The sequence below is a fragment of the Chiloscyllium plagiosum genome, unplaced genomic scaffold (assembly GCF_037043375.1).
Source record: "Chiloscyllium plagiosum isolate Xiang-an unplaced genomic scaffold, Cpla_swu_hap1 HiC_scaffold_45, whole genome shotgun sequence".
Classification (NCBI taxonomy): domain Eukaryota; kingdom Metazoa; phylum Chordata; class Chondrichthyes; order Orectolobiformes; family Hemiscylliidae; genus Chiloscyllium; species Chiloscyllium plagiosum.
Window position 1 is genome coordinate 36054441 of NW_028270183.1, and position 25908 is coordinate 36080348.

Consider the following 25908-nt stretch of genomic DNA (forward strand, 5'->3'; position numbering starts at 1 on the left):
CATGTTCTGCAAACAGCAATTTCATCAAATTCAGAAACCCCTTTCCAGTGAGGTCTACAGCCCCCTGTACTCACTGGATAAAGCGAACTGCAAACAATATCTTCAATAACCCAATCAATCATCCTGGAAGCTCAATGCATGGATTGGACAGGCCAAGCCCAGAGATTGTACCCAGGAATATTTTAACAAGAGGATGCAGAAAAACCAGCTCCAGACAGAAGACACCATGAATCACTGCTTTATTGACGGTGTCATCACAGGTTGATGGGTGTTCGCTTGTGTTTCCTGTACAGGACCGAGGCCAGCAATGAAGCAGAGATCAGACAGACCACCGTCACAGTCAGGGTCACCAACACAACCAACTCCACACCTACAGAACAAGGAGATACCAATGGTTACGGAGAGAAACAGGGACAGAAAGGGAAACTAGCAGGCAGGCAGCTCCCCACCTGGAGACCTCTCCTGTATCCTTCCTTCAACCTCAGGCAGGGGCTCAGTTGCCAGGTTGGTCAGCCCAGTATCCAGGATGATCAGGGGGCCAAGTGAGGCCTCCCCTTCCCACTTCAATCCAGCTTCACTCTCTGCAAGATCAAACATTTCAGTCAGGGAGAGATGGAGATGGGAGGATCCACAACATCAAGATGGTCAATGTCCTACCAGCTTCAGGACCAAGGTCTCCTTCCTCTGGAGGGGAACAGGATCTCCCATGTGCTCCCACAATTCCCCACATGGCAACAGGCACAAATGTCACTGTCAGATTCCTCCAATGGGGTCCAGCTAAACGAGAGAACCAGCCCATCAACCACATGGTGCATCACCTCTCCCAACAACAACATCCCTGAGGGACAGAGAGGGAACTTACATATTCTGCAGCTTCTGGAAAGTACAAGCTTTGTTCCTGGAATCTCCCTGATCCACGGCAGCAACTTTCAGGTGACAGGTGATGAAAATCTGAGGGACACATTCAGAACAACTCAGCATTTAGTGACTCCCTCCCACTATGGAGAAGCCAATCAGCAGCTTCCTCTTACCAAGGAATGCTCATCGCCATAGAAACGAAACGCATCCAGGTCAAACCTGAGCTTGTCTGGCTCCCGCCCGTCTCCCGGCAACACAAAGGATGAAAAGGAGTCCTCAGCTATGCTGTCCAGGAGGCAACTGCAGATGGACAAAGGGCCGTGAAGTGAATGGAGGGAAGCCATTGAGATGGGAACAGTTGGAGATAGCAGAGAGCTCCTTACCCATTGTAGTCAATGATCCTGTATCTCAGGGTGGAGTCCTTGTCTGGGCTCAGTGTAGCTACACAGCGATCAATGTACAGCTTCAGGGGCACGTGATGGACCATTGAAACAGACGCCTCAATGTGAATGAGGTCTCCCAGAGAGTAGACAGTGGAAGAGCGCTCTGTGAGCCAGTCACCTGAAGTATAGGAGGACAAGGGTTGGAGACAGTGAATGTAACTCGCAGTGAGTGACACCAGGAGATCCCTCCCCAGTCACCCATCACGTACCATTCATTAGACGCAGGGAGAATGACAGATGGCCTTCTCCAGACCTGGTGGAGCTGAATGGGATCCAGGTGGGATTGATGGGGTTACTGCTCACATTGCCCTTCCTGGGGAGAGACAGGGCAGACATTTTAGGCCAGGGTCAGACAACAGCAGCAGCTGGGGATCATATTGACGATCAAGTAAAGATTCTCACCTCAAATAACGACACTCAATGGGAACAAAAGCCCCATTGGTTCTCACAATGACAGATCCAGGATAGTTTGGGGTGTGGGTCAGGTGGGTGGTGTAGATCAGGAAATCCCCAGTGATCTGAAAGACACCAGGTTAAGGAATGAGAAACTGATCTGAATGGAGAAAGATCTACACAGGGTTCACAACATCCCATGGCAACAATTCTTTGCCGAGTGTGACAGACTAGAGATCTGGAGTGACCACAACTGGAATACAATAGGTCAGTGGTTGGTGGTTAGTCTTTTAGGATCAATGCAAGATGGTATTGCATCATTCCAAAAATCAGGAATTATTGGAATTCCATATCCAAAGGCCAGGGAATGCTCAGTTGGTCAACAGGATTGGTTTTAAGATCACAGCAGAATTACAGATAGATGGAACAGGAACATGGTGATCTTTATCTACAAGGTAAAACAGGAAGTCTTCAGATTATGGGAAGGGATGACTAACAAGGTTAGTGAAACATCAGCTTTAGTGAGAAGCAAAAACCAAGTTCAAAAGCATGAATTAACCAGAATGGAACCAAAACAGTTTTACCAACAGGTCAGATATAGAGCTCAAGGACTAGACAAGTCAATTTATTCCCAACAGTCCCACAATAGGGATGAAACTAGACTAAGTGAGTCAAATAAATCCACTCGGAGGATAATAGACTGCTCACCACAAAACTAAGCACATCATTCTGCTACAACAAGACAGCTGTTTTCTTCAGATTTCACTATAGAAAAGTGTCATGCTGGAAAGCACTGATAGAAGGAGCAGTGTTTTGTTCACATTCAGGAATAAGTTCAAATCATTCACTCCTCCACATTATAGCTAATTCAGTAGCTATAAAACATTAACAGAACCACCCATATAATCCAAAGCTTCTAAACCAATGAGAACAGCAGCATATGCTTAGAGATAAGACCAGGTAAGGCCCAGTCTAATCCAGTATAGGAAGCTAGCAGGAGACAGACCCTCAATAAGTCAATGTTCCTCAATGTAACCCTAACTGGAATAAGCTACAACCCAAGCTTCCTGCAAGTGTGGAGAACTCCCATTACCTGCAATCTGCTGCCACACTCATGCAGCCCATAGTCAAAGAGGACAGTGTGGTTCTCAGGGTAGACCCTGGTTGGCTGACAACCTACTGTCCCCAGGGTCAGGTCAGCAGCTTTAATCAGGTGCCCAGTTCCAAATAAATCCAGCTGGGCCTTGACCAGCAGGTTGTGCTCTCCACACTGCACCATCACAGTCTGTAGTGGGGACACACTCACAACCTCAGACACTGGGAACCTAGAACCCCCATGAGAAGGGACTCTCTCAGGAACAGGGCTGGCTCTCACAAATCCCCATGGAAACCTCTGGTTCAAAAACTGCTGCCATGTGTCAGAGCAACAGACAGCTCCAACTAACATTAACACAGGGAACAAACCCCTCATTACAAAATCACCCATGATCCCAAACAACTCAACCATCCCCACATTCCCCAACCAGCTCCTTTTATACACACAACCCACACTCACCTGATACCAATATGACCAGGAGCAGCAGCATTGAACCAATCGACCAGCCCCAATCTCGACAATCTCCACCAATGACTGAACTCATGGCTTTGTTCTCAGGAGGATCGATTACATTTGGGCCAATAGGAGTGGCTGTGAGTTGCTGTGCTGTCACCTGACTGAATTCAGCTCCACAAGATCTCATCAGGAAATCCCCATGACTACAATCATCAAAGGTAGCTCGTTGAGCCTGGAGAGGGTCTGCTGTATTCTGCCCATCCTAACCTGGGCAGTCTGACAGTGAGAACCATGGAGAGATTGTGTGGGAATTAGAAACAGGGTTTGAGCAGAATGAAGGGATTTGTCTTGTACTGTACCTATCCTTGGGAGTATATGTTGGAAGAAGCTTTATTCTGTATCTAAACCTGTCCTTGGCTGGGGCACTGGAGGGAGAACCTAACTTTCAGTTCACTTTTAATTCATAGAGTAGAGGCAGTTTTACTCTGTATTTCACGTTGTGCTGTCTCTGTCCTGGGGACAACTTTCCTTCCAGTTTTCAAGAGTGGAGGAAGCTTTTGTTTCAGTTGTAAAGAGTAGGATCTTTTACTTTGTTTCTAACTCTGTGATGTTTCTGCTTTGTTAGTGTTTGCTGTAAACAGTGTAGCTTTACATTTAGTTTACAAGTGTAGAAGCAGCTTTACGTTCAGTGTAAATGAGCGAGGGGAGTTGTATTCTGTATCTAATCCCACGCTGACCTTGCTTGTGGGAGAGATTGATTGGTTGGGATCATGTTGAGGGTGAAAGTGAGGACTGAAGATGCTGGAGGTGAGAGTCGTAAAGTGTGGTAAAGCACAGCAGGTTATGCAAAATCCAAGGAGCAAGTGAGTTGGTGTTTCAGGCATCAGCCTGTCATCAGGAATGTGGGTTGGGAAAGGGGGGCTGAGTGATTAATAGGAGGGTGGGTGTGGTGAGCGAAAGTAGGTGGGATGGCAGTAGGTCAATGCAGGTCAGGGGTGTTGAGGGAGCTTTCCATTCATTTTAAAAAGGAAGATTGAGCTTTACTCTCAGTTTCAAAGAGTCGATAGTGTTTTATTTGTAAGAATCTCATTGCATCATGTCCCTGTTCTGGGAGTGTTTGATATGAACAGTGTTGAGATAGGTTCACTTTCAGCTTAAAAGAGAACAGCGAGCTTTATACATTATCAATCTGTAGCTGTCCCTGTTTGATGGGGACAGGGTAGGGGGAGTTTTTGCTTCAGTGTAAAAGTGTAGAGGGACTATTCCTTTCAGTATAAAGGAGCCTCAGTCTGTAACTGAGCCTGATCTGTACCTTCCTGTGGGAGTGTTGATGGGGACAGGATTGAGGTCTATGGCCTCCAGCTGTGCTGGGATAAAGCTCAGTGTAAACTTGAGGAAAAGCACCTCTTTCACTGAGTCACTTTGCAGCTTTTCACACAACACGGTGTTCAACAAATCCAGGAACATCTCCTCAGCCCCGTTTTGCTTAATTTCTTCCTGTAAGTTTTGGTTCAAACTCCTTTTCCTCTGGATGTTACTGTGCTCATTGTCCTTCCATTCACATCCCCTTGGGGGCTCCTCTCTTGGTTGGTTACTGCCTGCTTATTTTTATTGGTTACTGGGTGGATGTGGGCAGTGCTGGCCATGCCAACATTTCCTGACCAACCCCCAGCGAGGAGGAGAAAGTGAGGACTGCAGATGCTGGAGATCAGAGCTGAAAATGTGTTGCTGGAAAATCCCCAGCTATCCTGGAGAAGGTGTTAGGGAGAGTGGTACAGGAATGTGTGAACCCAGTTTCAGCGACGTTCCAACTGTGTAACATGGGAGGAAGGTGTGAACTTTCTGGGTGCGAGCGGTCGCAGGTTTGGAAGTTGCTGTTGGAGGAGCCTTGGTAAATTGCTGCAGTGTATGTTGTAGACCGCACACAATCCGTCAGTGTCGACCAATGTTGGAGTGAGGGAATGTTGATGGTGGCGAATTAGACAATGTAGTTTCTATAGATTTCAGTAAGGCCTGAGACAAGGTCCCACACGGGAAACTAATAAAGATAAAATCCCATTGGATCCAGGGTACGTTCGGAAGTTAGATCCAGAACTGTCTTTGAGCAGGAGACAGAGGGTTGTTGTTGAAGTTTATCTGTGTGACTGGAGCAGCGGTGTACCGCTTGGATTGGTGCTGGGTCCCACGCTGTTTGTCATCTCCATAAATGATGTTCGAGAGAGCGGGGGAGGATGATCAGTTAATTTGTGAGTGACACAATGATTGGCCGGGTGGTTGACAAAGCAGAGGGATGTGTTATGTTGTAGGAGGATACAAATGGATTGGTCCAATGGCAGCATTAGTGAGAGGTGCAAATTGGCTTAGGGATGAGGAAACTAGAGAAGGGAACATGTGGTGAAGAGTGGTGTGGGAAGGGAAGGAGGGGTTCCATTTCATGGGGTAGGGATCTGTATAGCAGGGACGGTCTCCACCTAAACTGATGAAGTTTATCATTCCTGATGAAGAGCTTATGCTCAAAACGTCGTGCCTTCTGCTCCTTGGATGCTGCCTGCTGTGCTTTTCCAGCACCACACTGTTTGACTCTGCTTTCCAGTTTCTGCTGTCTTCTCCTTCTCCCCCTTAACTACAAGGCAGACCATGAAAGAAGGAAAAAGGAAGGATAACTCGGGAGACGTTATTAGAGATGTTGGAAATCATGAAGGTATGAAAACTAGCATAAGGACACTTTAGCTAAATATTCGTAGCATCTGTAACAAGGTCGTTCAGTTAATGGCACAAATCATCGCAAATGAATATGATTTAGTAGCAATAATGGAGACATGGTTACAGGATGGTCATAGAACATAGATCAGTACAGTACAGTACAGGCCCTTCAGCCCTCGATGTTGTGCCGACCTGGAAGATCAAACTAACCTACATTCCCTTCATTCCACTATTATCTATGTGCCTATCCAAGAGTCGCTTAGATGTCCCGAATGTATCTGACACTACTACCACTGCTGGCAGTGCATTCTACACACACACCACTCTCTGTGTAAAGAACCTACCTCTGACATCTCCTTTAAACCTTCCTCCAATCACCTTAAAATTATGTCCTTCATGATAGTCATTTCCGCTCTAGAAAAAAGTCTTGTTCTATTCACTCTATCGACACCTCTCATCATCTTGTACACCTCTGTCAAGTCATCTCTCATCCTTCTTTGCTCCAATGAGAAAAACCCTCGCTCCCTCAACCTTTCTTCATAAGACATGCTCTCCAGTCCAGGCAGCATCCTGGTAAATCTTCTCTGCACTCTCTATAAAGCTTCCGATAACGAGGCGACCAGAACTGAACACAATATTCCAAGTGTGGTCTAACCAGGGCTCTACAGAGCTGCAGCACAACTTTACAGCTCTTAAACTTAATTCCCCTGCTCATGAAAGGCAACATACCATGTAACTTCTTCACAACCCTATCAATTTGGGTGACAAATTTGAGGGATCTATGGACATGGACCCCCAGATTCCTCTGTTCCTCTACACTACCAAGAATCCTGTCTTTAATCCTGTATTTTGTATTCAAATTCAAACTTCCAAAATGAATCATTTCACAGTTTTTCAGGTTGAACTCCATCTGCCACTTCTCAGCCCAGCTCTGCATCCTGTCAATGTCCCGTTGCAACTACACCAGCCCTCCAACTATCAACCACTCCACCAACGGTCATGCCATTGTCAAACTTATTAACGCACCCTTCTACTTCCTCACCAAGTCATTTCTAAAAATCACAAAGAGCAGAAGTCCCAGAACAGATCCCTGTGGAACACCACTGGTCACCGAGCTCCAGGCTGAATACTTTCCATCTACTACCACCCTCTGTCCTCTATTGGCCAGCCAATTCTGTGTCCAGACAGGAAATATCCCTGTATCCTATGCCTCCTTACTTTCTGAATGCCCCTACCATGAGGTACCTTATCAAATGCTTTGCTAAAATCCATTTACATCATATCCATTACTCTACCTTCATCAATGTGTTTTGTCATATCCTTCAACAAAGCTTGTGAGGCATGACCCACCACTCACAAAGCCGTGCTATCTCTAATGAAACTATGGTTTTCCAAGTAATCATCAGTCCTGTCTCTCAGAATCTCTCCAATAATTTGCCCACTACAGACATAAGACTGACTGGTCTGTAATTCCCAGAATTATCCCTATTCGCTTTTGTAAACAAGGGAATAACATTTGCCACCCTCCAATCATCTGCTACTACACCAGTGGACAGTGAGGACATAGATCATCGCCAAAGGCACAGCAATCTCTTCCCTTGCACCCTGTAGTAATCTTAGGTATATCCCATCTGGCCCATCTTTTCAGCACATCCTCTTTCTTAACATCAACCTGTTGAAGCATATTAGCCTGCTTTACGCTGTCCTCACAAAGGTAAAAGTCCCTCTCAGTAGTGATTACTGAAGCAAAGTAATCATGAAGGACCTCCCCTACCTCCTCCGACTCCAGGCACAAGGTCCCTCCACTATCCCTGATCTACTTTGACTCTGGCCATCCTCTTGTTCCTCACATAAGTGTAGAATTCCTTAGAGTTTTCCTTAATCCAACCGCTAAAGCATTTTCATGCCCCCATCTAGCTCTCATAAGTCCATTCTTCAGTTCTTTCCTGGCTATCTCGTAACTCTCTGGAGCCCTGTCTGATCCTTGCCTCCTCAACCTTAAGTAAGCTTCATTATTTCTCTCAATTAGATCTTCCACATTTCTTGTCATCCAAGGTTCCTTCACCCTACCATCCCTTTCTTGCCTCAGTGGGACAAACCTGTCCAGCATTATCAGCAAGTGCTCCCGAAACAACCTCCACATTTCTGTTGTGCATTTTTCTGTTCCCAATTTAGACACAGCAGTTCCAGGGTAATAGTGCTGTAATTCCCCCTCTCCTAGTTAAATACTTTCCCAAACCATCTACTCCTATCCCTCTCCATGACGATAGTAAAAGTTTCTCACTATCATCGAAATGCTCTCCCACCAAGTCATGAGTGGGAGTTAAACATCCCGGGGTATCAGGCTATTCGGAAGGACAGACAGACAGACAGACAGACAGGAAGGTAAGGGAGGTGATGCCGCTCCTGATATCCAAGGACGACATCTGGGTGTTGCTGAGAGATGATATTGGTTCCATGGAGAATTCAAGGAAGGAAAAAGTCACTGATAGGTGTAGTCTATAGGCTACCCAAATTGTACATCACATTGTAATGGATTTAGTAAGGGGAGGTTGTGCCTGACAAACCTGTTGGAGTTCTTTGAAGAGGTGACAAGTAGGTTAGACCAGGGAAACCCAGTGGATGTGGTCTACCTAGACTTCCAAAAGGCCTTTGATAAGGTGCCACACCGGAGACTGCTGAGCAAGGTGAGGGCCCATGGTGTTCGAGGTGAGTTACTGGTATGGATTGAGGATTGGCTGTCTGACAGAAGTTGGGATAAAAGGTTCTTTTTTGGAATGGCAGCCGGTGACAAGCGGTGTCCCGCAGAGTTCAGTGTTGGGGCCACAGCTGTTCACATTATATATTAATGATCTGGATGAACGGACTGGGGGCATTCTAGTGAAGTTTGCCGATGATACAAAGTTAGGTGGACAGGCAGGTAGTACTGAGGAAGTGGGGAGGCTGCAGAAGGATCTAGACAGTTTGGAGGAGTGGTTCAGGAAATGGTTGATGGAATTCAATGTGAGCAAATGCGAGGTCTTGCACTTTGGGGAAAAAGAATAGAAGCATGGATTACTTTCTAAACGGTGAGAAAATTCGTAAAGCCAAAGTACAGAGGGATCTGGGAGTGCTAGTCGAGGATTCTCTAAAGGTAAACATGCAGGTTGAGTCCGTGATTAAGAAAGCGAATGCAATGTTGTCAATTATCTCAAGAGGGTTGGAATATAAAAGCACTGTTGTGCTACTGAGACTTTATAAAGCTCTGGTTAGGCCCCATTTGGAGTACTGTGTCCAGTTTTGGTCCCCACACCTCAGGAAGGACATACAGGCACTGGAGCATGTCCAGCGGAGATTCACACGAATGATCCCTGGAATGGTAGGTCTAACATACGAAGAACAGCTGAGGATCCTGGGATTGTATTCATTGGAGTTTAGAAGATTACGGGGAGATCTAATAGAAACTTACAAGATAATACATGGCTTGGAGAGGGTCGACGCTAGGAAATTGTTTCCGTTAGGTGAGGAGACTAGGACCCGTGGACACAGCCTTAGAATTAGAGGGGGTAAATTCAGAACAGAAATGTGGAGACATTTCTTCAGCCAGAGAGTGGAATTCATTGCCACAGAGTGCAGTGGAGGCTGGGACGCTAAATGTCTTCAAGGCAGAAATTGATAAATTCTTGATGTCACAAGGAATTAAGGGCTACGGGGAGAATGCGGGTAAGTGGAGTTGAAATGCCCATCAGCCATGATTGAATGGCGGAGTGGAGTTGATGGGCCGAATGGCCTTACTTCCGCTCATATGTTTTATGGTCTTATGGTCTAATGGGACTGAGGACGGAGCAAGCTATTCAAAGTTTGTGCGAAGATTTGTAGCTCGGGTGCTCGTTGTTGTGGTTCTGTTCGCTGAGCTGGTAGTTTTTGTTGCAAACGTTTCGTCCCCTGGCTAGGCGACATCATCAGTGCTTGGGAGCCTCCTGCGAAGCGCTTCTTTGATTTTCCTCCGGTGTTTATAGTGGCCTGTCCCTGCTGCTTCCGGTTGTCAGTTTCAGCTGTCCGCTGTAGTGGTTGGTATATTGGGTCCAGGTCAATGTGTTTGTTGATGGAGTTTGTGGATCAATGCCATGCCTCTAGGAATTCCCTGGCTGTTCTCTGTCTGGCTTGCCCTATGATAGTAGTGTTGTCCCAGTCGAATTCATGTTGATTGTTGTCTGTGTGTGTGGCTACTAAGGATAGCTGGTCGTGTCGTTTCGTGGCTAGTTGATGTTCATGTATGCGGATTGTTAGCTGTCTTCCTGTTTGTCCTATATAGTGTTTAGTGCAGTCCTTGCATGGTATTTTGCACACTACATTCGTCTTGCTCATGTTGGGTATCGGGTTCTCGTTCTGGTGAGTTGTCTGAGCGTGGCTGTTGGTTTGTGTGCTGTTATGAGTCCTAAGGGTCGCAGTAGTCTGGCTGTCAGTTCTGAGATGCTCCTGATGTATGGTAGTGTGGCTAGTCCTTTTGGTTGTGGTATGTCCTCGTTCCGTGGTCTTTGTCTTAGGCATCTGTTGATGAAATTGCGCGGGTATCCGTTTTTGGCGAATACCTTGTATAGGTGTTCCTCTTCTTCTTTTTGCAGTTCTGGTGTACTGCAGTGTGTTGTGGCCCTTTTGAATAGTGTCCTGATGCACTATAAACACCGGAGGAAACATCAAAGAAGCGCTACGCAGGAGGCTCCCAGGCACTGATGATGTCGACTAGCCAGGGGACGAAACGTTTGCAACAAAAACTTCCAGCTCAGCGAACAGAACCACAACAACGAGCACCCGAGCTACAAATCTTCGCACAAACTTTGAACACTTACGGGCGAGAGACGCTGTGACAAGCCAGGAAATGGGAATCCTGCGCTAACCGACTAAGCGCCATATACGAACAACTCTGGTTCCGACACGAATGCCGAAACAATCGAATCCTTCCACAATGTGTCAGATACAGACCGCCAGTCAACAACCCACAAGCCAGGGAAACAGCCAAGCAGAACGGATTCAGGATGATCCAGGTAATGATCACAGACGCGCAGAACCGACTCCACAAGTACAAACAATAAATTGCGCGCCAAAAGTCGTTAATTTCAAAAACCACGAATCGTGAATGGACCCGGACCATAGAACAGGCTGTCACCATAGGACAGAACAGGACAGCACACCACAAAAAACGGCACTAAAAGAAAAAATGGCCAAACTAACACACAACAAAGAGGACACTACAACACACACCTGGGTTAAAAACCTCTCCCACAGACAGCTCACAGACACGGAAAGAACAATACTGGCCAAGGGACTCGACTACAACCACAGGGACGCCAAGACAGCAGACTTCCTAGCAGCACTAGGATGCACACTCAAGAACAATGGACTGACAGAAGAGATACAAACAGTGAGACAAACTGTCGTACCTATGATAATAAGGAAAAAAACAAACACATAACCTCAACACCAAGGAGAGGGAAGCACTGAAATCACTAAGAAACGATAAGAACATAATCATACTACCAGCAGATAAAGGCAGAATGACGGTCATCCTAGATAAATCTGATTACATCCAAAAAGCACAACTACTTACAGATATCAACACCTACCAAATGAAGGAATTTGACCCCACACCACAACTCACCAATAGGATAAATAACACACTAAGGAATCTACAAAAAAACGGACAGATAACCAGAGCTGACCTACAAAGAATGAAACCGGAAAGCAACAACACACCAGATTCTACGGATTACCTAAAGTACACAAACCAGACATCCCACTCAGACCCATAGTATCACTACCAGGGACACCATCATACAAACTGGCCAAAGAACTACAACAGAAACTGAAACACCTGGTCAGCGGATCCGAACACTCTATACAATCAACACAGGAGTTCTTGGACATCGGAAATATACACATTGACAAAGAAGAAACCATGATATCATTCGACGTGACGGCACTGTTCACTTCGATTGACAAAACCCTAGCCAGAGAAACAATAGCCAACCTACTGGACATACAGAACAGAAAACAGGACGCTGAACCTATCAACAAAGACGGCATACTTAAACTACTGGACTTGTGCCTCACAACACACTTCACATTCAACAACCAGATTTACGAACAAATCAACGGAACACCCATGGGATCACCAATCTCGGGACTCATAGCAGAGGCAGTTATGCAAAGGTTAGAACAAACAGTCCTACCACAAATTCAACCCAAACTCTGGGTCAGCTATGTCTGACACGTTTGTAATCATTAAAAACACGGAAATAGAAAAAACACACCGGATCATCAACGCCACACTCGCAGGAATCCGATTCACGAGGGAAGAAGAAAAGGATAGCCAACTCCCATTCCTAGACGTGATGGTACAGAGAACACCGAACGGAGAATTCACCACAAGGGTATACAGGAAAGCCACACACACAGACCAAGTCCTAAACTATGAAAGTCACCACCCCAACACACACAAACGAAGCTGCATCAGGACACTATTCAAAAGGGCCACACCACACTGCAGTACACCAGAACTGCAAAAAGAAGAAGAGGAACACCTATACAAGGTATTCGCCAAAAACGGATACCCGCGCAACTTCATCAACAGATGCCTAAGAGAAAGACCACGGAACGAGGACATACCACAACCAAAAGGACTACCATACATCAGGAGCATCTCAGAACTGACAGCCAGACTACTGCGACCCCTAGGACTCATAACAGCACACAAACCAACAGCCACGCTCAGACAACAACTCACCAGAATGAAGGACCCGATACCCAACATGAGCAAAACTAATGTAGTGTACAAAATACCATGCAAGGACTGCACAAAACAGTATATAGGACAAACAGGAAGACAGCTAACAATCCGCATACATGAACATCAACTAGCCACGAAACCAGCTATCCTTAGTAGCCATACACGCAGATAACAAGCAACATGACTGGGACAACACTACTATCATAGGGCAAGCCAGACAGAGAACAGCCAGGGAATTCCTAGAGGCATAGCATTCATCCAAAAACTCCATCAACAAACACATCGACATGGACCCAATATACCAACCGCTACAGCGGACAGCTGAAACTGACAACCGGAAGCGGCAGGGACAGACCGCTATAAACACCGGAGGAAACATCAAAGAAGTGCTTCGCAGGAGGCTCCCAAGCACTGATGATGTCGCCTAGCCAGGGGACGAAACGTTTGCAACAAAAACTTCCAGCTTGGCGAACAGAACCACAACAGCAAGCTATCCTCGATCAGGTCCTGTGTAATGAGACGGGAATAATTAATGACTTCATATTTCGGAATCTTCTTGGAAGGAGCAATCACAGTTTGGTTGAATTTAGAATAAAGCTGGAGAGCGTGAAGGTAAAATCCGATACCAGAGCCCTGTGCTTAAACACGGGGGACCTCAATAGGATGTGGGAGGATTTGGCTAAAGTAGACTGGAACCAAAGACCTTATGGTGGCACAGTCGACGAGCAATGGAGGACTTTCAAAGCAATATTTCAATGTGCTCAGCAATAGTATATTCCAGTGAAAAGAAAGGATTGTAAGAAAAGGGGTAATGTGCCAAGGGAGGCTATCAAATCAAATGAGAAGTCATGGGAAAGCACAACATTGGGAAAGTTTTAAAGGTCAACAGAAAGCCACAAATAGAGCTATAAAGAAAAGTAAGATAGTCTATGAGAGGAATAAAAAACTAGCCCAGAATATAAAGACAGATTGCTAAGGTTTCTATAAATGTATGGAATGGAAAAAGAATGGCTAAAGTAAACATTGGTGTCCTAGAGGATGAGAAGGGGAATTTAGTCATGGGATATGATGAAATGGCTGAGGCATTGAACAGGGTTTTGGGTGTCAGCCTTCACAGTGAAGGACATGAATAACATGCCAGTAATTGACAGAGAGACAAAAGTAGGGGAGGACCTGGAAACAATCATGATCAGGGAAGAGGTATCTTCGGGCAAGCTCATGGAGCTAAGACGACAAGTCTCCTGGCCCTGATGGAAGGCATCGCAGGGGGCTAAAGGAGATGGCAGGAGGAAGAGCAAGTGCACTTGTGGGAATGTTCCAAAACTTGCTGTACTCTGGGGCAGTTCCAGCAGATTGGAAAACAGCAAATGTTTCAACAGGGCAGTAGACAAGATGGGGAATTGTAGACTGGTTGGCCTAACCTCTGTAGTGGGGAAGATGCTTGAGTCTGTTATGAAGGAAGGAATAGTAAGGCATCAAGATAGAAATTGTCCCATTGTGCAGATGCAGCGTGAGTTCATGAAGGGCAGGTCACTCCTAACTCATCTTTTGGAATTTTATGAAACCATGATGAGCACGGTGGACCACAGGGAGCCAGTGGGTTTCCAAAAGGTCTTCATCAAGGTGCTGCACGAGAGGCTGCTGCCTAAGATAAAGATGCATGGCATTACGGATAAAGTATTAATATGGATACAGGATTGGTTGACTAACAGGAAGAAAAGCGTGGGGATGTGTATGCTATTTTGGTTAGCAAACAATCCCAAGCGCTGTGCCTTAGGGATCGTTGTTGGGGCCACAATTATTCACAATTTACACAGATGATTCGGAATTGGGATTGAGGTGCAGTGTGTCAAAGTTTGCAAATGACACAAAGATGCAAAGTGTGTGGAGGACTGTGAATTTTAGAGGAACCTAGATACTTACAGTGAGGGGCAAAGGTATGGCAAATGGAATATAATGTTAATAAGTGTGAAGTCATCCATTTTGATAGGAGTAACAGTAAAAAGGACGAATACTTGAATGGTAAAAAGTTGCAGCATGCTGCCATGCAGAGGGACCTGGGTGTCCTTGAGCATGAATCCCAAGTTGGTCTGCAGGTTCAGCAGGTCATTAAGAAGGCAAATGGAAAATTGTCCTTTTATTGCTAAAGGGATTGTTTAAAAGCAGGGAGATTATATTGTGGCAGCACAGGGTGTTGGTGGGGCCATAACTGGAGTACCGCGTGCAGTTTTGGTCTTCCTTGAGAAAGGATGTACCGGCACTAGAGAGGACGCAGAGGCGGTTCACTGGGTGGGTTCCAGCGTTGAGAGAGATGGCTTATGAGGAGAGACTGAGTAGACTGGGATTCTCTTCATTGGAATTCAGAGGAACGAGGGATGATCTTAGAGAAACATAAAATGATGACAGGAATAGATGTGATAGACATAGACATAGAGAGGATGCTTCCACTGGCAGGTGAAACTCGGACAGGTGGGTTTAGCTCAATTAGAAGGAACAGATTTCAGACTGAATTGAGAAGGAACATCTTCACACAGAGGGTTGTGAATCTATGGAGTTCCCTGCCCCAATGAAGTTAGTTGATGTTACTTCAGTAAATGTTTCTAAGGCTAAGATATGTTTTTTTTTGAACAATAAAAGAATTAACGGTTAGAGTGAGAGGGCGGGTAAGTGGAACTAAGGCCACAAAAAGATCAGCCAGATGGCCTACTACTGCTCCTCGTTCTTATTCTGTCCCTGAGAAATGTGAAGGGATGCACTTTCGAGGGAACAAAGAAGAAAAGGATGTTCTCGATGAATGGCAGGACACTAGGAAGCTCAGGAACAGAGGGATCTTGGGATACTATTCCACAGACCCCTGAAGGTGGCTGGATGGGTTTACAGAGGAGTTAAAATGACCTGTTGATGCTTGCCTGTGTCAGTTCAAGTATAAACTGTAAGAATAGGGAGGTCATGTTGAAGCTGTACAGATCTTTGATTAGAGGACACAGCTGTAGTACTGTGTGCAGTTCTGGTCACCCCACAACAGGAAGGGTGTGGTTATACTAGAGAATGTACAGAGGAGATTCACCCGAATGTTGTCTGGGATTGAACATTGCAGCTACGAGGAGACCTTGGATAAGCTCGGAAGGTTGTTCTCTTGGAGCAGAGAGATTGAGAGGAGATTTGGTGGAGGTGTATAAGATTAGGGACCAGGTGAATAGAAAGCAGCTGTTAGACAACAGACAATAGGTGCAGGAGTAGGCCATTCTGCCCTTCGAGCCTGCACCGCCATTCAATATAATCATGGCTGATCATTCCTAATCAGTATCCTCTTCCTGCCTTATCTCCACAACCCTTGGTTCCTTGAGAGCTCTATCCAACTCTTTCTTAAATGAATCCAGAGAGTGGGCCTCCACTGCCCTCTGGGGCAGAGCATTCCACACAGCCACCACTCTCTGGGTGAAGAAGTTTCTCCTCATCTCTGTCCTAAATGGTCTACCCCGTATTTTTAAGCTGTTTCCTCTGGTTCAGCACTCGCCCATCAACGGAAACATGTTTCCTGCCTCCAGAGTGTCCAATCCTTTCATAATCTTATACGTCTCAATCAGATCCCCTCTCAGTCTTCGAAACTCAAGGGTATACAAGCCCAGTCGCTCCAGTCTTTCAGTGTAAGGTAATCCCGCCATTCCAGGAATTGACCTCGTGAACCTACGCTGCACTCCCTCAATAGCCAGAATGTCTTTCCTCAAATTTGGAGACCAGGACTGCACACAGTACTCCAGGTATGGTCTCACCAGGGCCCTGTACAGCTGCAGAAGAACCTCTTTGCTTCTACACTCAATCCCTCTTGTTATGAAGGCCAGCCTTCTTCACTACCTGCTGTACCTGCATGCTTACCTTCATTGACTGGTGTACAAGAACACCCAGATCTCTCTGTGATGCCCCTTGACCTAAATTGATTCCATTTAGGTAGTAATCTGCCTTCCTGTTGTTGCCAACAAAGTGGATAACCTTACATTTATCCCACATTAAACTGCATCTGCCATGCATCTGACCACTCACCTAACTTGCCCAGGTCACCCTGTAATCTCCTAACATCCTCCTCACATTTCACCCTGCCACCCAGCTTAGTATCATCAGCAAATTTGCGAATGTTATTGCATATACCATCTTCTATATCATTAACAGAGTGTAAAAAGCTGCGGTCCCAGTACTGATCCCTGCCGTACCCCACTGGTCACTGCCTGCCATTCCGAAATGGAGCCGTTTATCATTACTCTTTGTTTCCTATCAGCCAACCAACTTTCAATCCAAGTTAGTACAATGTAGACAATTCCCTCCTAACTGTAGCACACTGTGTGCTGCTATCTTTGTGTGTCCTGTCTGTGGGACAGGACACACCCAGGGATGGTGACTGTGGTCTTTGGGACATTCTGTGTAATGTACAATGCTGTAATTATGGCAGGGTTACCCTGGGCTTGTATGATAGCACTGGCCCTGAGATGGTGCAAAGGAGAACCTTGCAGGGCTGCCTGCACTGTTTGTTTATGGTTACTGGGGTAAGGCCACGTTTCCCAGCCAGTTTTATTCACAGCTTTTAAGCTGTTGGATACACCTCAGCTGCGTGCTCACTCATTTCAGTGGGTTAAATACAACCCCATTGCTGTAGGCCTGGAGTCACATGTAGGCCAGACTCAGCAAGAATGGCAGATTTCCTGTCCCAAAGTACATTCATGATCCAAATACATTTTAAACTATCAAAACAGATTCCAGGATCCTGTTCCCATTAGACAGATGGCTACTGGAGTTCCCCTTCCACCTTCATTGGTGCTAATACTCATCAGGTTCTCTCCAAGTCTGATAACAAACTCCCTCAAATCAGGTTTCTATCCCTGCCAATGAGCAACACAGCAATGGCCTTCAGTGTGATTGGCCTAACCCAGTGCCCATCCTCTGAAGGCTGTGGACAGTTTCTATGCAGTTGACCACAGCTTGCTCCATCGCCTGGCATGGCCTTGGTGATGGCACTAACCTCATCTGGTTCCCAGGCTTACCAAGCCAGTCATTGGTTGAGAACCCATTGCAGCACCTCTCCTTGTAATTCATTCACATGCCATCACTGGCGAGGCCCGTATTTATTGCCCGTCCCGACTTATCCAAAGGGTAGTAAAGGTTCTGCTTCATTTCAGTGGGTCTCATGTAGGCCCGACCAGTTCAGGACAGTAGTTACTTTCCCTAAAAAAGGATCATTAGTGAGTCAGATGGGTTTCTCCAACCATCAATGTGTTCATACTCATCATTAGGCTCATAATTCCCGATTGTTTTAATGGATTCAGATTGCATCATCTGCTGTGTGGCAGGATTCAAACTGCGGTCCACAGAAAGTTACCCAGGGCTCGGGATTCACAGGCCAGCAATAATATCGCTGGGTCCTCACCACACCCATGGTCTGCTCCATTCTCCACTGATTCTACAACCACTTTAACCACAAACCATTCCATCCTAATGCTTCTGACATTCCCTGACCACACCCAGCTCGCTTACCGTCCCTCAGCAATCAGGCTGTGTATCTGACACCCAGCACCAAGGACAAATGAGTGTCTGAAGCCTTCTACATATTGAGTTCAATCCCTACAGCAATCCATTTTCCCCCAGTGGATGAATACACTCCCTCAATAAACTCCAAGTTGAAATAACCCACCAGAAAACAGCTTGTTTGAGAGGGGTCAGGACAGTCGGAAATTCACTTGGGGAATACAAGACTGGTCCACCCGTCCTGCAGGATTTAACACATTTGATCTTTGGACTGTACGCGAAACGTTTCAGAATTTACTGAGCCACAGCATTGTGGTTTATGGGCATGAAGGGACCATTTGGCCCCTCATACCTGTTTAACTAGCCCCTCAGTTTGAAAAAGCCAATATGGATGTCAGAGATCTGAAACTCGCAAAATGCTGGAAAAGCTCAGGTCTGGCAGCAGCTGAGGAGAGAGAAACAGTTCATGCTGCAAATACAATTGGACACTTCTGAAGAGAGTGTCAAAAGACACTTGATACTTTGTCTTTCTCCCCAGATGCTGTGAGGTTGACTGAGTTTCTCCAGCATGTTCTGTTTGCTTCACTGAGATTGGCTATGGTTCCAATTGACACCATATCCAGAACCTGGTCAAAGACCCAGGGATACAGAGTGAATACAGGGATACAGGGATTCAGGCTCTCAGCCTGAAACCAGCAGGCAGCCAACTCCCCACCTGGAGACCTCTCCTGCATCCTTACCTCCACCTCAGGCAGGGGCTCAGTTGCCAGGTTGGTCAGCCCAGTATCCTGAATGATCAGGGGGTCAAGTGAGGCCTCCCCTTCCCACTTGAATCCAGCTTCACTCTCTGCAAGATCAAACATTCCAGTCAGGGAGAGATGGAGAAGGTAGGATCCCCAACATCAAAATGGTCAATGTCCTACCAGCTTCAGGACCAAGGTCTCTCCTTCCTCTGGAGGGGAACAGGATCTCCCTTGTGCTCCCACAGTTTCCCACATGGCAACAGGCACAAATGTCACTGTCAGATTCCTCCAATGGGGTCCAGCTAAACAAGAGAACCAGCCCATCAACCACATGGTGCATCACCTCTCCCAACAACAACATCCCTGAGGGACAGAGAGAGGGAACTTACATATTCTGCAGCTTCTGGAAAGTACAAGCTTTGTTCCTGGAATCTCCCTGATCCACAGCAACAACTTTCAGGTGACAGGTGATGAAAATCTGAGGGACACATTCAGAACAAGTCAGCATTTAGTGACTCCCTCCCACTATGGAGAAGCCAATCAGCAGCTTCCTCTTACCAAGGAATGCTCATCTCCATAGAAACAGAAGGCATCCAGGTCAAACCTGAGCTTGTCTTGCTCCCGGCAACACAAAGTTGAAAAGGAGTCCCCAGCTTTGCTGTCCAGGAGGCAACTGCAGATGGACATAGGGCCGTGAAGTGAAGGAGGGAAGCCATTGAGATGGGAGCAGCTGGAGATAGCAGAGAGCTCCTTACAGCATCATTGACTACAATGGGTATCTCTGGGTAGAGACCTTGTCTGGGCTCAGTGTAGCTACACAGCGATCAATGTACAGCTTCAGGGGCTTGTGATTGGCCATTGAAACAGACGCCTCAATGTGAATGAGGTCTCCCAGGGAGTAGATAGTGGAAGGGCGCTCTGTAAGCCAGTCACCTGAAGTACAGGAGGACAAGGGTTGGAGACAGTGAGTGTAACTCGCAGTGAGTGACACCAGGAGACCCCTCCCCAGTCACCCATCACGTACCATTCATTAGACGCAGGGAGAATGACAGATGGCCTTCTCCAGACCTGGTGGAGCTGAATGGGATCCAGGTGGGATTGATGGGGTTACTGCTCACATTGCCCATCCTGGGAAGAGACAGGGCAGACATTTTAGGCCAGGGTCAGACAACAGCAGCAGCTGGGGATCATATTGACAATCGAGTAAAGATTCTCACCTCAAATAACGACACTCAATGGGAACAACAGCCCCATTGGTTCTCACAATGACAGATCCAGGATAGTTTGGGGTGTGGGTCAGGTGAGTGGTGTAGATCAGGAAATCCCCAGTGATCTGAAAGACACCAGGTTAAGGAATGGGGAACTGATCTGAAATGAGAAGGATCTACACGGGGTTCACAATGACATCATCCCATTGCAACAATTCTTCAGGGAGTGTGACCGGCTCAGAGCCAGGAGACTTCTTCCTCCCAGAGCTGAGGAGTGTAGTATTAGAGGCAATAATCTCAAGGTTAGGGGTTAGTCATTTACCTCAGCATGGCGGTACAATGTCTCAGTGTGAGGGTTCTGGGTTCAATTTCACCCTCAGTCAACTGCTGTGTGGAGCTTGCACATTTTCCCTGTGTATGTGTAGGTCCTCTCTGGGTGCTCTGCTTTTCTCCCACAGTCCAAAGATGTGCAAGTCAGGTGAATTGGCCATGCTAAATTTCTATTAATGCTCAGAAATATGGAGGCTAGGTGGGTTAATGATAGGAAATGCTGTGTTACATGGAGAGGGTAGGTGAGCGGGTCACTCTCCCCAGGGTTGGTCTGTACTCAATGAACCAAAGGGCCTGCTTCCAACTATCGGGATTCTATGGTTCTCAGTCAGTTGTCATTGGAAGACCTGCTGCTAGAGCCTGGGAATGCTCAGTTCATCAAATGTACTGAGTTTTTTTTCTGTAAACTCAACAGAACAGAATAGGGCCCCTAACAGATCAATAAGGCTGTCCATATGTGGACTCACTGGAGGTGAGTCAGATCCGAAAGCAATATTTTGCTTCTGTATTTACTGGGGGAGACACATGGAAGAGAGGCAACTTGGTGGTAAATAGGGATGCCTCGGAAACGGTCAACATTGCTGCAGGGATGCCAGAAGTCTTAAAATACAAAGCTAGATAAATCCATGTGACCTGATCAGATGAATGTCAGGACATTATGGGAAGCTCGGGAAGACATTGCAGGGCCTGTAGCAGATATTTATATCATCGATAGCCGTGGGTCACGTGCTGCAAAACTGGAGGGTGGCTAATGTTGCAGCATGGAAAAGCCACAACTTGATGTCAGTAATGGGTTTGTTGTTGGAGGAAACTCTGAGGGACAGGATCCAGATGCATTTCCAAAGTCAGGGAGTGATTAGGGATAGTCAGCGTGGTTTTGTGCATGGGAAGCCATGTCTGTCAAAATTGTTTGACTGTCTTTTGGAAGGGGTGACCAAAGAAAGAGGTGAAGGCTCAGTGATGAAAGTTGTTTGCATGGATTTTAGCAAAGCCTTTTGACAAGGTTCCACATGGTAGACTAATTTGTAAAATTAGGTCACATGGGTTTCACGGTGAGCTTGCCAATTGAATACAAAATTGGCCTCACAACAGGAGACAGTCATGGTAGAGGGTTGCAATTTGGATTGGAGACCTGTGACCAGCGGTGTTTGGCAGGATTGGTGCTGGGTCCACTGCTGTTTGTCATTCATATAACTGACTTAGCAGCGAATGTAGGAGACATGATTAGTAATGTTGCCGATGAGACCAAATTGGTGGTACAGTGGACAGTGAAGAAAGCTATAGAAGAGAAGCAAGTTGGGCCAAGGAATGGCAGATGGAGTTTAATGTCAAGATTAGAATGGTGCTGGAAAAGCACAGCAGGCCAGGCAGCATCCAAGGAGCAGGAAAATCGATTTTTCGCACAAAAGTCCTACAACTGCTTTCTGTCTCTACCCTTGTGTTGTCACGATGAAAGATGGCGTTTAATGCAGATAAATGTGTGGTGTTGCATTTTGGGAAGATAAAGCAGGGCAGGTCTTACACAGTTAATGGTAGGGCCCTGAGAAGTGTAGGTGAACACAGGGAGACCAAAGGGTTCAGGTATACTGTTCATTGACAGTGGGATCACAGGCAGACAGGGTGGTGAAGGTGGCATTTGACACATTTGCCTTCATTGATCATAACATTCAGTACAGGGGCTTGGGTGTCATGTTGCAACAGGACAGAACATTGATGAGGCCACCTTTGGAATACTCTGTACCGTTCTGGTTACCCAATGGGAAGGATGTTGTTAAATTGGAAAGGATGTAAAAACGAGTTATAAGGATGAGACTAGGACTGGAGGATTTGAGGCAGAGGGAGAGGCTGGGACTTGCTTGATCCTGCAGCATAGGAGGTTGAGTGTTGACCTTATCGAGATCCTTTTCCCCAGGATGGGTCAGGGGAGTCGTAAGCGAGAGGGCTGATCTGGGGGTGAGGGTTTCAAGAGGCAGTTGTGGGGTAGCTGTTTCTGACAGTCTATGGTGCAAATATGGAATGAACTGCCAGCAGAAGTGGTAGTGACAGGTGTGACTGTATGACTTGGACTAAGATGCTAATCAGGAAACATTCAGGGCAGAGGAACATTGAGGCACATGGTGATGATTTTCATTAACAGGAGAAATGAGGCTGCAAGTATATTTTGGCCTCATCATATTAGGACATGCAACCTCCACATTTTAGGAGGAGAAGTTGTTCACACAAGACCTGGGTTGATTAATCGGAACGTGACTCAAGAAAAGGAGAGCGTCAGGGACCAGGGAGAGGAAGCAGTAGTAAGAGAAAATATTGAAACAGAACAGCTTTCATCCAGGAGCCTGGTTATTTCACTGAGAGTAAGTTGGACATCTTCCAGCTCAAGGCACTTCAACTTGCACCTCCTGCTTATTTGAAAAAGAACAACCCGTCAGAATTAAGGTGGACGGAGTGACCCCTCCATTCAAATGGATCTGTCCACGGGCAGTGGAGCTGAAGCACTGAAGAACTATACAAGAGGTTCAGAGGAATCCGAATGTTCCAGACCAATCGGGATGACAACACAAGGGTAGAGACAGAAAGCAGTTGAAGCAAGGTCCAAAAGACAATGTAAAGGTAATGTGGAGTTTGAGAAAGCTGGGGTCAGACCCTCCCCCACACAATATTCATGCCCATCCCAGCCAGGGTCACAGTGAGGAACAATCGCCAACCCAAGCTGACAGCAAGTGACGAGGACTCCCGTTACCTGCAATCTTCTGCCACATTGAAATGTGACTCATTGATCGAGGAGGGTGACTGGTGGGTCTGAACCCAGGAGTGTGACAGTGAGAAATACTGACAGATTGTCATAGGATGCAGTTTGGAGACGGGTTTGGGCAGAACAAAGTGCGTGGTCCTCATATTGACATCATACTTCACCTCCTCTTGGGAATGTTTGGTTGGGACAGTCTAGTGAGACATTTGCCGGGTATTTTTTTTAGAAAGATTAGATTCCCCTACAGCGTGGAAGCAGGCCCTTCGATACATCAAACCCGATCTTCCAAAGAGTGATCCACCAAGACTCATTTCCCTCTGACTAATACGCCAAACACTACAGGCAACTTAGCATGGCCAAGTCACCTGACCTGCACATCTTTGGACTGTGGGTGGAAACTGGAGCATCCAGAGGAAATCACCACAGACAGAGCGATAACCTGCAAACTCCACACAGCCAGTTGCCAGCGGCTGGGAACTAGCCTGGGTCCGTGGTGCTGCAAGGCAGCAGTGCTAACCATTACCCCATACTGTATCTGTCCTGGGACAGTGTGACAGAAACAGATTTGAAGGATTTTGATATTCAATTTAAGGGTAGTAGCAACTTTACTGTCCACTTAAGTCTGGAGAGGACTTCACTGTATCTAACTCCATGCTGTCCTCCTTCTGGGAGGGTTTGATGGGGAGGGTGAAGGTAACTTTACTCTGTATCTAATCTTATTCTCTCAGTGTTTGGGAATGTTTTATAGTGACAATGTGTAGAGGGCACTTTGCTTTCAGTTGACCTGAGGAGCAGTTCCACCATAGAACACACCAGATGGCCTCCTTCTTTAGAGACCGCAATTTCCCTTCCCACGTGGTAAAAGATGCCCTCCAACGCATCTCATCCACATTCCGCCCTCAGACCCAACCCCTCCAACCGCAACAAGGACAGAACTCCCCTGGTGCTCACCTTCCACCCTACCAACCTTTGCATAAACCAAATCATCCGCCGACATTTCCGCCACCTCCAAACAGACCCCACCACCAGGGATATATTTCCCTCCCCACCCCTCTCTGCCTTCCGCAAAGACCGTTCCCTCCGTGACTACCTGGTCAGGTCCACGCCCCCCTATGACCCACCCTCCCATCCTGGCACTTTCCCCTGCCACCGCAGGAACTGTAAAACCTGCGTTCACACCTCCTCCCTCACCTCTACCCAAGGCCCCAAAGAAGCATTCCACATCCATCAAAGTTTTACCTGCACATCCACTAATATCATCTATTGTATCCGTTGCTCCCGATGCGGTCTCCTCTGCATTGGGGAAACTGGGCGCCTCCTAGCAGAGCGCTTTAGGGAACATCTCCGAGACACCCGCACCAATCAACCAAATCGCCAGTGGCTCAACATTTCAACTCCCCCTCCCACTCTGCCGAGGATATGGAGGTGCAGGGCCTCCTCCACCGCCGCTCCCTCACCACCAGACGCCTGGAGGAAGAACGCCTCATCTTCCGCCTCGGAACACTTCAACCCCAGGGCATCAATGTGGATTTCAACAGTTTCCTCATTTCCCCTTCCCCCACCTCATCCTAGCTTCCAACCTCCAGCAACTCGATCCCCTGACCTGTCCGGACTTGTCCGACCTGCCCAGCTCCTTTTCCACCTATCCACTCCACCCTGACCTATCACCTTCATCTCCTTCCCCACTGACCTATTGTACTCTATGCCACTCTCTCCCCACCCCCACCCTCCTCTAGCTTATCTCTCCACGCTTCAGGCTCTCTGCCTTTATTCCTGATGAAGGGCTTTTGCCCGAAATGTCGATTTGGCCTGTCTTCGGATGCTGCCTGAATTGCTGTGCTCTTCCAGCACCACTGATCCAGAATCCTTTACCTCAAAGCAGCAGAGCAGGTTTAAATCTGTACCAAACCATGTGCTGTCACTCTCTGGGAGTATTTTATGGGGAGACACGATCAAGGGAATCTGTAACCATGGTTACAGTGACATTCCAAGTGTTGAGCTTGGAGGGAAGGTGTGAACTTTCTGGGAGGTGTTGGAGGAGCCTTGGTGAATTGCTGCAGTGTATCTTGTAGACAGCACAGGTAATGGAAGTAGGAAGCCTACTAGATAAGTATGTGTATGAACATAAAGCTTCAGAACACTGGAAACCCTGGGCCTACAAGTGGGAAAGAGAGATGAGTGGAGATAGAAGTGTGTTATATAGTGATAAAGACTCAATGGGCCTCTTTTGTATTCTGACAGGATGACCTATTTGAAGTCTATCCCATTTCACATGATAGAGATCAGTGTGAAGACAGGACTGAGGTGTACAGTCCTGATGCTGTACACAGAATCAGTCACTTTAGTCCAACTCATACATGACCAGATATCCTAATTAGTCCCATGTGCTAGCACCTGGCCCATATCCCACTGAAACCCTTCCTATTAAAGGCTGTAATTGTACCATCCTCCACTTTCTCCAGCAGCCCATTCCATACATGCATCACCCTCTCCATCAGAGCATTGCCCCTTGGGTCCCCTATTGATATCTTTCCACAACTAGAGGGCATAGGTTTAGCATGAGAGGGGGTTCTCCCACCCCAGGGAAAGACCTTGTCCATTTGTTATCTAGGCCCCTCATGATTTTATAAACCTTTCATGTCACCCCTC

At 46.8% G+C, this 25908-nt stretch overlaps 1 protein-coding gene across 1 annotated transcript; it reads right to left on the reverse strand.

The window, feature by feature from the left end:
- Positions 1–231: 231 nt before the first annotated feature.
- On the reverse strand, positions 232–1637 carry LOC148136471 (zona pellucida sperm-binding protein 3-like). Its single transcript, XM_087983214.1, has 5 exons — positions 1511–1637; positions 1242–1419; positions 1032–1158; positions 863–951; positions 232–370 (listed from the first exon to the last, which is right to left on the reverse strand). Exons 1-5 carry the CDS (start codon positions 1635–1637, stop codon positions 232–234), a joined length of 660 nt encoding a protein of 219 aa, XP_087839340.1.
- Between the last annotated feature and the right edge of the window lie 24271 nt (positions 1638–25908).

What these genes read in the sequence shown, in the direction of transcription:
- LOC148136471 (XM_087983214.1), bottom strand. Translation starts at nt 1,637, where the DNA reads ATGTCTGCCCTGTCTCTCCCCAGGAAGGGCAATGTGAGCAGTAACCCC. An exon ending in AGGATCATTGACTACAATGG is followed by an intron (nt 1,159 to 1,241) that starts GTAAGGAGCTCT and finishes GTCCATCTGCAG; the next exon opens with TTGCCTCCTGGACAGCATAG. An exon ending in ATGGCGATGAGCATTCCTTG is followed by an intron (nt 952 to 1,031) that starts GTAAGAGGAAGC and finishes TGTGTCCCTCAG; the next exon opens with ATTTTCATCACCTGTCACCT.